Source organism: Maylandia zebra, linkage group LG17 (assembly GCF_041146795.1).
Source record: "Maylandia zebra isolate NMK-2024a linkage group LG17, Mzebra_GT3a, whole genome shotgun sequence".
Classification (NCBI taxonomy): Eukaryota; Metazoa; Chordata; class Actinopteri; order Cichliformes; family Cichlidae; genus Maylandia; species Maylandia zebra.
Window position 1 is genome coordinate 34,331,409 of NC_135183.1, and position 15,115 is coordinate 34,346,523.

The following is a 15,115-nucleotide window of genomic DNA, read 5'->3' on the forward strand; positions in this document are numbered from 1 at the left end:
TCCCCTCAGAAAGAGAAAAGACGGTGGACACATACTTTGGATGATTGCTAAGCCATCCAAAGCTTCTAGAAATAAAACAATATATCACTCCCTGCTGGGCTAAAGCATCACACCATCACTGTCTGGGACTTATAAAAAAAAGATGTGAGGAAAAACTTGCAACATAACTATCTTCATGAAGTAGAAAATGTCGACATCTTTACCCACCAATAGTTTACATTTCATTAGAAAAAGTACCTTCTTCTATACAGTTTACTTTTAAGTTAGAGTGAGAAATTTAGCACACAAGGAGCAGAATGAAATGCTGTGAAAGGCAACGTTAAGGCAGGGACACATTTCATCCTCTGAAGGAATGGATGTGACATGTCTGGTGGAGGTGATATATAAATAGAGAGGTTGCAGTGATGTTTTAATGCTGGTGATGAAGCTCAGAAAGACATTAAGGATAATATTGGCTACACTGAGTCAACTCAGACTGGCATGGTGACTGTGAAGCAGTTTCACATGAATTTGGTGCTCTGAGTGTGATCCTGTGTGTGTTTGCTATTGTTCAGAAAAATGTAAGATCATTTGTCAAATGATTAATATTATATTTTACAATATTGTTTCATTGACATCTAGGATTTGGGGTTTAAGGAAAAGAAAGGCCCAAAATCCCTCAGAGCCCTGCAGACACTATGAATAATGTGGACTTTTCAGGCCTGCTTCCAGCTCGAGCCCTCCGCTGCTCCCTCCGCGCCTGACTTCCAGATCCGCCGCTCATCGTAAATGACGTGAACAATTCCACAAAATCAGTTCCCATCAAACTCTTGACACAATCGCACCAAAATTCGGTCTGATTTCGAGTTGCTGACATCACAAACTCGAGCTTCAGCAGTGGATGAGGAATTCCTGCGTGGCCCCGTGCTTCTCGTGTCTCCCCGTTCACCTCGCCTTCTGCTCAGAAATATGAAGAGAAACAGATATTGCCGCGCGAGCGCCAGGACACTGAGTGCATGCTGTGTAAGTGCTATCTTGGCTTTGGAAATTGTGGTTTTAGGGGGATTATTTAGACAGAAAGAGAGAGGGCGAGGGAGCATGAGACAGGGAAAAAGTGTTGAACACATACACAGAAAGGTCCAGTTTACAGGAAAGGCTGCATGTAGCTACATTATATCTGCCTGCAGCTAAAGTTACACACACACACACATACAGTCTGAGTGGGCACAACCATCAGGCCCATCTGACACGAGCCAAGGAATGAAAGGTATTTTATTTGAATCACTGCTATCTTTCGCCGGTTGCCACAGGGAATTTAAATTAAGCGGTTCATTTCCACAAAAATACCCTCAATTATTCCACTTAGTTTTGTTCACATGATTGATACCCTGTTCAGTAACAGATTTCTATCAATATTATCTCCTTGTGGTCATTTCATCAGTTCAAGTAAATCTTTGAAAGGCTCCATTTCGGCCTGCAAAATGTCAGCAAGCCAGGAAAATATGCACTTTATCCTCTCCCCTCCTCTCCGTCCAGTCTGTAAGACAGACCTATAAAGCCTAGCCCGAGTGCTGGTGAAGACCTTTTGTTTTCACAGCACTTTTAAGTATAAGTGTTTGCCCTTGTTTGCACTCCTGCATGCATTCACCACACAGAAAATTGTCCCGATTAATCAGTATCTTTATTTTCTGCTTGCCCACACTGAAAACTAATCTATAAACCTCTTTTGTTAAACAGTTACAGCAGTTCTCTGTAACTCTGCAGATGCAACACCAACTGCTGCGCATTCTGGCACCGGTTATGTAGCTGAGTGACATTGTTCCTTCATGTCACCACATGAGGGCGTGTTGTCGGAGGGTACAACCACAACACAGCTGGAAGCTTGAAGAGTCGGAGACACTGCAAATCTGAAGCATTTCAGCAAACACCAACCAGCTGAGAGAAACTGGAACTCCAAGAGTTGTCTCTTTGGGAGTGCAAGTAATGGTTATTAAAGCCATTTGTTTGGTGATACCCACAGACAGTCGCTAAAAAGCTATTCCAAAAAAATAAATAAATAAAAAAATAAGAATAAAAATATATATGTATATACACTGCCAAAAACCCAGAAGATTATTATTTTTAAAACACTGAAACCAATTTTGGGTAATTCAAATATGCAGTTATTCACTGGCATTGTTGTTTTTCAGAGTTAAGAATATTACTGGTTGAGTTTTGGATGTGCTGGACTTAACTGTAACCCTGCAGTGGTCACGGGTCCGAGCACAACGGGGGGATGAGGACAAAAAGGAATAACGAGAAACACATTTAACTATTGACTGCCACAAAAAAACAAAAAAAACAAACAAAAAACCTTAAAAAATATATTTTAAAAAACGCGAGAAAGAGAGCAGAGTGGGAGAGGCGTGGACGTGGGTAGGAGGTGTGTAGGGGGTGGGACACAGAAGGATGCAGGGTATGCAGCCTCATCCCGGGGGCTGGTGCACCGGGAAAAAAAAGGCCACCGTCTCTCTCCCCTCCAAATACTTTAACAGTCTCACTTTTGGAGACGCATCCGGACATCCGGAATCCCATCTGCCTCCCCCCTCCCTACCCTCTCTCCTCTCTCTCTCTCTCGCCTTTAACACCTAGCCCGCTTTCAGTCCAGGTGGCAGAGCGCACATCGGCCGAGGGATGCAGACTCTCATCTCCAACAACACACGGATAGCGGAGCTGGGAACAGCCGCCGACAGCCACGGCTCCGTTAGCTAAAGAAGACGAACAGCTCTGCATTTGCGTGGACTCTAAAAAAAGGATACATTTGTTCTCAATTCTTCTTCTCCCTTTTTTTCTTAAACCCAAGCGAGCAAATCAAGCTGTGTTCAATGCGCAACCATGCTCATCATCTCATCTCGCAGTGCGCTGCTGTCCGTCTACTACCCACAGATCTTCCTCATCCTCACCAGCGGTAGCTACCTGTAGGTTTCTTCTGAATGAACACATGTAATTTCTCCAGCAGGTAGTAGTGCCTTGTGCGCAAATTAGCCAATTACGCACAGGGAAATTGGACTAACAGAGAGCGAAGTTTTGTTTTTAGTGCAGGTGTTTATTTATTACAGCTGATTTTTTTTTTAAATTATAATGATTATTATTTTTAGCTCAGCATTTGACTTTGCAAAATGAAGAAATCCGACTCGTGCTTGCATCTCGTTCTGGTGTGGCAGAGATTTTATTTTAGAAAGTGAGGTAAAATGAAATTTGGACTATCCAGTCCCTCAATATACGGGAAACATGGGGAGGAAATGCGTGATTTGTGACGTACAGTTAATTTCATTTTATCCTATCATAGACTGCCAAGGAACAAGAGCTGTGGATTTTTCCTTCAACATATGGCCACGTGTGTCATTTTCCGTCTCATATTGAGTCATAAAGATTGAATGAATTCGCTTGAGTGTATGCATGTAGCCAATATTTAATCGGCAAGATTTGTGCACGTCCTAGTGTGTGCGCCGCTGATGAGATGACCTGCCCTCGTGGATTTACACATTACACCAGAACCACTTTGTCATAGAAGCACCTCGTCAGACAAGGGCCATAATTGGAAAGCAGCATATGGAAAAGCCTCATTTTTGGATTACTCCACGCTTTGCCCACAGGCCCAGGCCTATGTAATGAGCTCTTTTCTTACAACATTAAAAGACCCAGACCCTCACAGAGAGAATGATTGCTGCACCATACATGCCTCTCATTCATATTAAGGGCAGGTTCTGAAGCCTTAAAGTAGCTGTGCTGGTTCATGTTTTATATAATATAGAGAAAGAGAGGTGGACAGAAATGTCTGAATTTGAAAACCAGTTTTTCTAATTAAATACGGCACTTTCTTATGTCTATATAAGAGTCCATTAAATCAAACATGATAAGACTTATGTTTTTATTTAGTTATCTTGACAAATGTACCCATTTCTCCTCTTGACAATAACATCTTGATACCCAAGCAAGGTTTAAGTTGGGGGAAGAATTCAAATCTTTCTGATTTCACTCAGATTTCAGTTCCATAATTTCTATTGTTCTCTCTCACTAAGCCCCATTACTCTCTGCCTAGGGCGTTGTCTTCTGTGGTAGCTCTGGGTGCCAACATCATCTGCAACAAGATACCTGGACTGGCCCCACGTCAGAGAGCCCTCTGTCAGAGTCGCCCCGATGCCATCATCGTCATTGGTGAAGGTGCCCAGCTGGGCATCAACGAGTGTCAGTACCAGTTCCGCTACGGCCGGTGGAACTGCTCAGCCCTGGGAGAGAGGACCGTGTTTGGACAAGAGCTGAGAGTAGGTCAGTCTGGTTGAAAGTCAGCTTCTACAAGAAGTATTAACAGTTTTTCTCTGCATAGACACATAGACTGTATGCAAAAGATGGAGGCAGCCACTGCATGGTTACCTAAAGATTGTAGATAAGCTTTTGTTCTGCTTGCACCATGTTGGATTTTTTGAGCCAGAGGTGACTACATAAAGACAAGCAAGTCAATAAATAAGTTATCAGCTAATGGTAGCATACTTGGTTAGCAAGCTACAGCCACAAAATATACTGCTATACGAACCTGCAAAATCTGTGCTAACTAACATATGCTAGAATTTAAATTTCTAATACTGAAGCAAAAAATATTTCATGAGATAGACATCACAGCTGGCCAAAATAGTTTGTCAGTTAATCCCAAGATAACCAGAATCAGAATCCTTTAATAATGCCTAAGGAAATTATGTATACACCATTAGTGCAAACATACCAAGAATCTCAGCTCAGTAACTTAGCAGAGGTGTGTCAATGCTCATTTCAATCAAAGAGGCCGTGTCCCAAATTTTAAGTCTTAAAAAGATCCAAACAGGTCAGTTAGGAAATATTCTGCTTTCCGACAGTTGTTATGAAGAGGAAAATTGGCTTTAGAGTCTTAATCCGTGTTTCGTATCACGCTCTAAACATTGTTAATTTCATCTTTAATGCTGGTTATTTCAAAACCGAGTCAGTATGGACTGATGTATGCGTTCTAGTCAAAAACTTGGGAGTGACATCACTCCAGAGTTAGCACATTCCAGAAAAAGACAGGAAAAACAGCATTTGTTTTGGTTCTTAGCAAGGTAGAGCCATGCAGGTATTACTAGCAACACTGCATAATGCATATATTTTTTTGTGTTACAAAACACATTCATGGATAGAGCCTGAGTGCTCTGAAAATGCTTATTTAGTGAGTCAAAAATACAGAATAGTGGTAGTACAGATGAGAAGTTTACCGTTTTTCTACTGTTTATGTTTATTGCTGCCATCTCAGGGTATGTTGGTCTGCTCCGACTTTTCTGAATGGTAAATCCAAGTTGAGGGGGTTTTCCACAAAAAATTTCCAAATCACAATTTCCGACTTATTCACCATGAGTATCTTTTGGAGTCAGCCCCTAGTGGCCTTTAGAGGAACAGCAGTGTTTTACACTTCCAGTTCTACCATGGAGGTTGCTGCTTGTAGATTGTAGAATATGTGAAAAGTAGGCTGAGACTGAACGGCTTCAAGGACGAGACAGGGGTGTTTGAGATACTGACATAGTATCAAGTACAGATTGACAATATTTAATATAATATGACCTATTGAGAGTAAAAAGGTGACAGAAGAAAGTTTATTGGCTAACATTTTACAACAGTCTGATTAAATTAAATAAGGTCCAACAGGTGGAAATGATAGATGTGATAACAGGTGGACTGTTCAAACCAAGCCCAGCCAAGATTTCCCATCACTGAAAGTTGAACATCAGTGCGTAGACGAAGCCATTCTTCTTGCCACAAGAATCTCTTCTCATTCTTCTAGTGTTGCCTTTGAACGTCCTGTCACTATTGTCAGCGCTGAGAGGAAAAAGTTGGAGCACTGATGAAGGCATTTCTGTTTGGAGCTCCACACACGAGAGAACAATGAATGAACAAACTCCAACTCTAACGGCTTTGCTAGTATTCCCAAAGGGGATTTAAGCGACTCTGCTTGCCATGCATCGTGGTTGATGGGGCAAAGACTTTCTCTGTGAAGCCTCGCTTTAGGTCCATCTCTGAAAGCGATGCATAAACACAGACACGAACACACCTCCCCGCTTTTAGTCCTCATTCTTCCCAGTTTTATTCCTCACAGGAGCGTGTTTGCTCCTAATGTGAACCTCTCATGTAAATCACATTGTAGTTGGAGCTGTTTTGTTGCGGTCTCGCTGTGGGTTTGGATGCACGTTTAATCTAGCATCTCTGGGAGCAATCACTTTCTTCAACATGGGAGACGGGCAGACGAGACGTCTGGATCGCTTTATTTCTTTTGTCAGAGGAAATGTCTCTTTTCTTTTGTGGTGTGTGAACAAGACTCAGAGAGACGCTCTAGACCTTACTTTGATCCTCGCGCCCTTTCCATGAGGAACAATTAAAAGACTTTATTTTAATAAGAAGTAAACTAGTTAGCAGGCTGCAACAAATGTGTGAGCTTTCTAGATATTTTGGGGGGAGGGGGGGTTGTAAAATAATTTCTTGTAAAATCACACACATCTGTCACCTGATTCTTACCCATTTTCTTTAGTCTTAAAGACAGAAATGTGAGCTAGGGTCTTAGCCCCCTCTCATGTGGCCAATGTGCCATCCACCACTTTATTTGATTGACCTGCTGAGCCTGTGAACTCATTAAATGTTGAGAAAGACCAGCGAAATTCATGCAAAACCACTAATTGAAGTCAGCTCCAGCAGCTGGATGGCAACAATGGAACCCTGCATGCACTGCTGTACAATCAAAACAAATCACAGTGCGAAGAGATGGCTGTTTGGCTATTGAATGCGCCTGATGCCTGGAGAAAGACTCAACCATACAATATATCCGAATGGGTCGCAGATTCAGCCTGATGAGAGACGACTAAAGAGTTTGTTTTGAGTTATGGAACGAGCGAACCGCAGGCCTGATGGTTTGCGAGAGCGAGTTTGTCAGGTTGGAGGCGCGCCATTAGAATGGCCTCCACCAGAGACGCCATGGATTAATACTCTGGGGCTGCTCAGAAGAACGGAGGCCCGGCATTATCCTGATTGGTGAGCGGGGATATCCTGTTACCAGCTTCTGTGCCAATAAATCCATCCCCTTTCTGCCCCCCTCCCCCACCCCATAAATATCAACGTGTTTATTCTGAAGTTCAATTGGTGACACGCAAAAAGCTTGGAAATGGGCACATCTCAGTCGAGCCTGGCCACAGATTATTTCAACATGCAACACACAGCGGTATCATTTGCTGGAATGATGCGGACCGCCTAAGACAGAGACAGAATGACACTTGAGCTGCGTGAGAAATCCCATTGATGAAAAACATTAAGCAAAGTAACTGCGAGTGCTGATCTTTAAAGAAAAAAGAAGCTCCTCCAGTCAGCCAGTAGATGTCACTTGTGTTTTCTTCACCATGGTGATCACTGCTTCAACAGTTACCGACTAACTGTGCAGATCAGCGATGGAGCATGAAACAAGGCTTACGGAGAAAAGATGGAGTTATGAAACTGTGCCTTTACTCTTAGGCTCATTATTTTGCCTCTTACAGTAAATTTACGGAAGGCATTAACAAATACTGTTATACACCACTGCTCTCTTTCATATTTAATCATGTCCTTAAAGCAGTGAATATTTTTTTTCTCTAAAGCCAAAGAGCAGCAACCCAGCTTTGCACATCAATACATTTTGAGGGCTTTTGCCTTTTCCGGAAAGCTGGAAACGAGGGACTAGAGAACTTGTCGTGAAATGCAACAAATGTTTGGCTGCTGGGGTAACCCCATAAAATTGAAAGGCCTTTTGTCTGCCCACACAGAAGTGTTTTCTTTTATTTTTGCCTTGCGTGTTATTTGACGTCAAGTCAAATCAAATCATTAAAAAAACAGAAGAAGGACACTACAAAGCATGCACGGTGACCAAGCTTTACTTGGACGGACCTTAGGACAGACTTCACAGCTAAAAGAGAATAAAATAATAATAAAAAGGAAAAGTTAAAACAAGACAAGCAATGCATATGCAAATGCCAAATATTCAGCCTAGTTTAAAAGCCAAAAACATAAAATGTGTTTTCAAATGATTTTTTTTTTTTCTTCAAAAAAGAACGCTAGTTTTGGAGAGGTCCTGATTTAACTCTTTACCCCTTGAAAGCCTAATAGGAGGAATCCTTGAAGCTTTAAGGTGTCCCGAGAAAATAGATCTTCAGCGGTTTGGTGACCTCATGGTAATTCTACCACAGGTCTGCATAACCTCTAATTGAGCAGAGGGCTAATTAGCTAAAAGGAGTGACTTGGTAGTGTCAAGGAATCAGTACATCAGAAGTGACTTTCAATGGGTCAAGACAAAAGCCTTTAAGCTTACAAACATGGGCCACAGTCCAGAAATGCTGAATGCTATATTGTCTTTAAGCCCAACTTTTTCCTGATAGCAACACTTTTTGCTAAGAGCATTTGAAGAGATGTCAGAAAGACAGAGAATAATGTCTTTCTGACATCTTGTCAGGTTGCTGCCTTGATAAAAATGAATATAGTATTGAAGGGTTCTCTGTTAAATCTTTCAATGCTCAGTTCAATTCAGTTTTTCAAGTAGAAATGTTAAAAATCCCTTCAGATGTGTCCTCATGAGCTGAAAGGTATGTTCCACTACATTAAGATCAGGTGACTGATTTGACCATTCTCTTTGCCTGGAGAAACTCTTGGGTTGCTTTTGCAGTATACCATAACAATGCCTCCACCATGTTTGATAGATAGTGTGGTACGCTTCGATCATGAGCTGTTCCTTTCCTTCTGCATACTTTTCTCCTCCCATCACTCTGGTACAAATTCATCTTGGTTTCATTTGTCCAGTGATTTCTTTCCCAGAACTCTGCAGGTTTCTTTTGATGTTTTTTGGGAAAGTCTAATCTGGTCTTCCTAACCAATCTGCACCTTAGTGTAAACACTCTGATTCTTAGATTTTTGCATCTCTTGACTGTAGACTTTGACAACAGCAACAGGTCCACCTGTTCTTGACTTTGTTGTGAAGTTGTGAAGAGGTTTTTCTTGACCATGTAAACATATATTTCAGTTTTCTTCTGTGTTGGTTTTGGTGTTGCTGAACTGGCCAGTGCATATATTCTGTTTAAGAGTGAACCAGGTTGTTGATTTGGCCACTCCTAAAGTTTCTGCTGTCTCTCTGATAGGTCTGGTTTTTCAGACTAATGATGGCCTCCTTCACGCCCATCAGCATCTCTATGAACCTAATATTGGAATAACAATGGATTCGGTATATTAACATGATTCTATTTCTTCAGGCAGCAGGGAAGCAGCGTTCACTTATGCCATCACGGCTGCTGGAGTTGCCCATGCAGTAACCGCAGCGTGTAGCCAAGGCAATCTGAGCCAGTGTGGTTGTGACCAGGACAAGCAGGGCTACAATGACCAGGAGGAGGGCTGGAAATGGGGAGGCTGCTCAGCTGATGTCAAATACGGCGTGGAGTTTTCGCGGCGTTTCATGGACGCCCGCGAGATCAAGAAAAACGCCCGGAGGCTGATGAACCTGCACAACAATGAGGCCGGGCGAAAGGTAACACATGATCACAAAACTCTATCTGACCAGTTGTAAACTAAACAATAAAGCAAATAATAATTAAACGATGTGTGACATAAAACGTGAGCGTTGGTAAGGACGACTCCTAAATAGAGCTGTGCCACAGGCCTACAGCCCATTCAATGAATTACTAAGCATTAAGTCAGAGTTGAGGATATTATCCCCCGCCTCCTTTCTCAGCGGCAGCACCAAAGACCACACTTCTGCGCCACCACAAATACTGAACCGACTGGAGGGACTTCCAAAAATGCGATAACCACGAGGGGAAAGACAGAGTTTCTCTTAAGACCAGAGCTGTAGACAAACAAGTTACAACATGATGTAATTATGAGCTTTAAGTCATCTCACATTGAAAATGCATCGAAAACAAAATACAGCTCGGTCACCAAGGCAAACAGTCACCTGTCAATTTTGTCATCTGAAAATATTTGTATGGCAATATAATATAAATCTGGCTCAAACCACAATGTAACTCTATACATGCATGGTTGCACAACGGCTCTGGTCAGTTTTCTCGGGCTGACATGCTATTCTGTGGTCTCAGCAAAGGTAAAGTTAATTAGAGACTACAGTTCGGGGGTATGAGTTATTTTCCCCAGGTTTTGACATAAAGTTGGCCTATATGTTGCTGTGCTGAAAGTTGAAGTGCCCACAGAAAACCCAGCTCACCAGAACAGACAGACTTGAAGGCTGAGCGAATGCTATTAAGCATTTTAAGCAATGGACCTGCAAATTTAAAATGACCATTTGCAACACACAGAAGTGTGTACACCCCCGCGCAACGTCAATTAAATGTCGAATTATTCAAAATGATGAACTTGTACTAGCTGCTTACTTTTAAGTTGAATGGTCAAGTGTTTGTTCTCATGTGAAATTAAAAACAGGCCGATTCTATTCAAAATACAGGAAACCAGAGCAGCAACTTTTAATAACAGATTCGATCCGTTTTGGCATGAAGAATATCGGTGTCACACAGATTTCTGATGAGATGCTGTGCCGTTCTTCAGAGACATTTCTTTCAGCTGTTGGTGTTCTGCTGGATTCCAATCAGGCAATACACTTGGCCTGGTCATAGTTTTGAGTTTTCCTTCCTTTAGAAACTTTTGTGTGCTTTGGATGATTATCATGCTGGAATATTCGTCTTCTGCCAGTCATTTTGTCAGCCGGTATTTTGGGACTTCCACGGGTAGCCATGGCCCATCTATAAATGTCATCTCTTCAACCTCCTTTGCATTCATTCAGCCCCGTATCACCTTGGAGCTTCACTGCTGGTGTGGGGGTCCCGGACGAGTTTGCGCCAAACACATTGGAACCTATCTAAGGCAAATAAATGTATCTGGCTTCATCTGACCAAAGAATGCTCTCCTAAAACCAATTTTTGTGTGGAAGAGCAAGCAGGACCTTTTTTGGAAGTCATCCTTAGAGTGTGCACCGTCCTTTCGCACTGTCTCAGATGTCACACAAACTCTGACTTTCACTGATAAGATAAACAGAGGCTCAAAAGTTACCTCTCAGATTTTAACTAGTCTACAGACTATGGTCTGTGGTGACATTTCAGGAGGTTAGTGGCACTATGGCTGGCTCTGTTACTCTTGATTAGTGCTGCAGCTGTGTTTTGACTGCTTTTGAGTCGGTTACTGATCTTTCTCCATGTTTTTCCAACCTATTTTTCAATTCCTTTGGCAATTCTACTCTATAAGAAGCCATAAAGCAGCCAAGCAGACAGACAGCCCATAGCTTCAACATTAAAAGGGCTGTGGGGGATCAACACTGCTAAAAAAAAAAGAATTAAGGGAACACTTCATTATCATAGTATAACACAAAAATCAGTTAAAGTTTCAGTTATGAAGCATGAACCACTTTGAATGAATTTATCTGCTTTGATTAAAATCAAAGTGATAACATGTGGAGACGATCCTCGAAAAGGGAATGGTTTTGCAGGTGATGCCCACAGACCATTGCTGTCTCCTTATCCTCATCCCTGTATACAGTATGATGTTGCAGGCAGCGTAACGTTTGCCACACCAGTTCCATACTCTTCTGCATCTGTCACATGTGCTCAGTGTGACAGTGTTTGCTCAGAAAAACATGCATAAATAGCTTTCATGTTCATGTTATAGGGCTCTGGCAGTGAACTTCCTGCACCTCTTCATACAAAGGAGCAGATACCAGACCTGCTAGTGCGTTGATGTTCTTACACAACCGTGTCCAGCTCTCCTCGCGTAACGGTCCATCTCCTGGTATCTCCTCCACATTGTTGAGAGTGTGCTGGGAAATACAGCAACCCTTCTTGGATGGATCAACCCTGAATGGGTTAGGATTTACGTACCAGCACCCCCAAGCACCACCGAGGACACTAGCAGTAGCCAAAACTGAAGAAAATTCAGTCAGGTGGGATGAGGAGAGAGGAATGGTCTGTGGCCAGCACCTACAAAACCATTCCCTTTGTGGCGACTGTCTTGTTGGCTCTCCAGTGCACCTGTTGTCACTTTCATTGGCACTAAAGCAGATTAAATCAGAATGGTTTTTGCTTTCTAAATGGGCAAGTTTATATCCATGAAGTTTAACTGACTTTGATGACCAAATGTTCCCTTAACTTATTTTGAGTGGGGGATGTTCCGGCAGTTAGGCCAACTGGAAGTCAAGGATTTACTCAGTTTGTTAAGATAAGATAAGATAAGATAAGATAAGATAACCTTTATTAGTCCCACACTTGTTCTCATGATAATGAGATTTCTTGTGTGTAAGCAATCTCAGGTGTAATTCATTTTTATTGCATTGAGTTTCTATTGTAAGACCTGTGTTTTCAAAATACTCTTTCTTAAGTTCTTTGCCAAGTTTTATTGTTAATTGTTACTTATCCTACTGATTAGGCTTTTAACCACCATGATTAATGTGTACCAACCTAAGATCTACTCTCTGTGCGCTCAGATCCTGGAGGAGAGAATGAAGCTAGAGTGCAAGTGTCATGGTGTATCTGGTTCCTGTACTACTAAGACCTGTTGGATCACCCTGCCAAATTTCAGAGAGATCGGTAACCTGCTGAAGGAACGCTACAGCGATGCAGTTCAAGTAGAGCCAGTTCGAGCCACGCGGCTTCGCCAACCCTCCTTCCTGCGTCTCAAACAGGCTCGAGGCTACCAAAAGCCCACAGACACAGACCTGGTGTACCTGGAGCGCTCTCCCAACTATTGCGAAGAGGACAGGGCCACAGGAAGCACAGGGACAAGAGGAAGACTGTGCAACGGCACCTCGAGCCTCGCAGACGGCTGTAACGTGATGTGTTGTGGTCGGGGTCACAACACACACCACTACACGCGAGTCTGGCAGTGCAACTGCAAGTTCCACTGGTGCTGTTTCGTCAAGTGCAACACATGCAGTGAGAAATCAGAGGTTTTTACTTGCAAGTGAGGAAACAATGAGGCAGGGTACCGAGAAAGGAAGGGAAAAGGGACAAGGGTACGAAGGGAAGGGAATATGAGAAGCTGGAATTGGAAGTGAAGAATTTTGGAGGTATTTATTACATTTTGCACATTCTGACATCCCATCTGGAATGGAAAACAAAGTGGAATTTGATTGGGAGCAACAGACATAAATATTTAAGACACGTAACTGCTTGCATGCTAGAGTAAAAGTGACATGACAGTGAAAGGATTTTTAAGATAATATCAGTGACGTATCCTACAGATGTTCCACAGAAGAAGAGAAAGGCGACTGTTGGATCTTGGAAAACGTCTGGAACACGCTAACTGGAAATACTATGAAGTAAGATTGCAGCGGAATGCGTTCAGCTCTACACTGTACTCAGTTTGAACACTGAAAATGAATTATTTATGTCAAAATATTTTTCACACTTAGAGGATGGTTAGCAAATTCACGTGCTCTGGCATTTTTTTTCCTCTCTCTAATTCATGCGGGCCACAATGGTTTTGTCATATGGAAGCTCAATTACAGCAACTAAACAGCAAAAATGATCTTTTTCCATTTTTTCCTCCCATAAAGGGCAACTTACTAGTGCTTTATTCTCTTTTTTTGCACTCACGTGGTTATGTTTTCTTTTTTTATGTCATGAGACATTGGTTACTTTGGGGAGCTGTTGGGTCATGGACATACACTCACCGCCGATGCTTTCCTATGCCAAGAACCAAAGAGGCAGAAAAATACACATGAAGTACTTTTAAACACCGTACTTGTCAGTTTGAACGGCACCTCGTCTTGACTGTGTTCACTGTTTTGTTTTTGGAAGGCTCTTGACTTCTGTGAAAACCATGTAAGCCTCATTGGAACTCTATAGAGGTGCAATCAGGTTCAGATACATCCAGCATTCCCATGAACGGCAGAGACGTGGAATTCCACATTCATGGTCTGTGCTTACACAAGGCCTTCCAGCGCGGTTTAGGCCTGCCTGGGTGGATGGCATGTACCCCAACCACACGGAAGAGGGTATGTGAGGATCAAAGGCCTCAAAGCTATTTTTGGACAGAACCCTTAATGTATTCAGAAATGTTTATTTAGGCTTTATATAACTTACAAAACATTTTGAAGAGTATATTTTTATATGAGGAACGTGGCACTTTATGTCATTTAAGGTGGAAAGAAAGTCACTATTTAGGAGTGCTTTCTGACATCATTGTATACAGATTGAAAAGCTTTAAGTTATTTGGAATTTTTGTTTTTCTTCAAGGTTCCTAAACTGTAAATATTCTACATGTTTTATCAAAAGTTGACCAGATCGTCTATCTTCACATGATCCTTCATAACTCAGAGTGGGCTCTAATAGTTAGTTGTCAAATCAAAGTAATGCAAAGGCAAGTGGAAACCACTATTAAAGTGGACCTATTGTGCTTTTCCTTGTTTTCTATCACATATATAATGCTACAATGGTGGGTGCTCATATTAAACATGGAAAGGTTTTCAATTAATGAAGCCTGAAATCCTGCTTCAGACTGCACTAAACACTTAGTTTTAGTGTGTTTTTCCAACTTCGACTCTGTGTAGTATTCACTGAGAGGGGGCATCCTAATATGGTCATCTAAGGGACAAATCTTGTATTTGTAAATGGCATTGTAAATTGGCATCCAATCAGAAGAAAGTTGACTTAATGAGAGGGTTTTATTAAAGGAAATGGATGAATACAAGATAAATGATGATTATTTTGAACTGTGAATCACTCAAAGCTACTCTAGAGTCCAAGTATTATAATATGCAGCTGGAAAACAAGCATAATAGGTCCCCTATAAAAAAATAAAAATAAAAAGGTACATGGAAGGTGCTTATAGACAGTACATGGGTAGTGTAAAAGAAAGTGCAAGTATTTTGTATTTGTCTTGATGGTGCTTTTGGTTAACAGTTTCCTAAAAGCATAGCTATAACTTAAAGAAATTTAACTAAATCTGTATTTTATTTGTTTTGTTGCAAAATTAGAGTCTGCAACACAAACATTGACAGTTGTATTTCATTCTTTTTTTTACCAATAAAATTTCTAAGGCACCTCTAGCTTTTTTGTTTTGTGTCACAAAAGGCCAACAATATTTCAATAAAAAC

General features: G+C 41.7%; 1 protein-coding gene across 2 annotated transcripts; it reads left to right on the forward strand.

Moving 5' to 3' along the window:
- Positions 1 to 2,485: 2,485 nt before the first annotated feature.
- Positions 2,486 to 15,108, forward strand: wnt7ba (wingless-type MMTV integration site family, member 7Ba). 2 transcript variants are annotated; one of them, XM_076875588.1, is made up of 4 exons: positions 2,486 to 2,926; positions 4,061 to 4,287; positions 9,276 to 9,547; positions 12,503 to 15,108. In XM_076875588.1, exons 1-4 carry the CDS (start codon positions 2,844 to 2,846, stop codon positions 12,980 to 12,982), a joined length of 1,062 nt encoding a protein of 353 aa, XP_076731703.1. In that variant the 5' UTR covers positions 2,486 to 2,843; the 3' UTR covers positions 12,983 to 15,108. The 2 variants fall into 2 exon arrangements, with proteins under 2 accessions (XP_076731703.1, XP_004560862.1); XM_004560805.3 differs by having other exon boundaries at positions 2,487 to 2,936.
- The last annotated feature ends 7 nt before the right edge of the window (positions 15,109 to 15,115 follow it).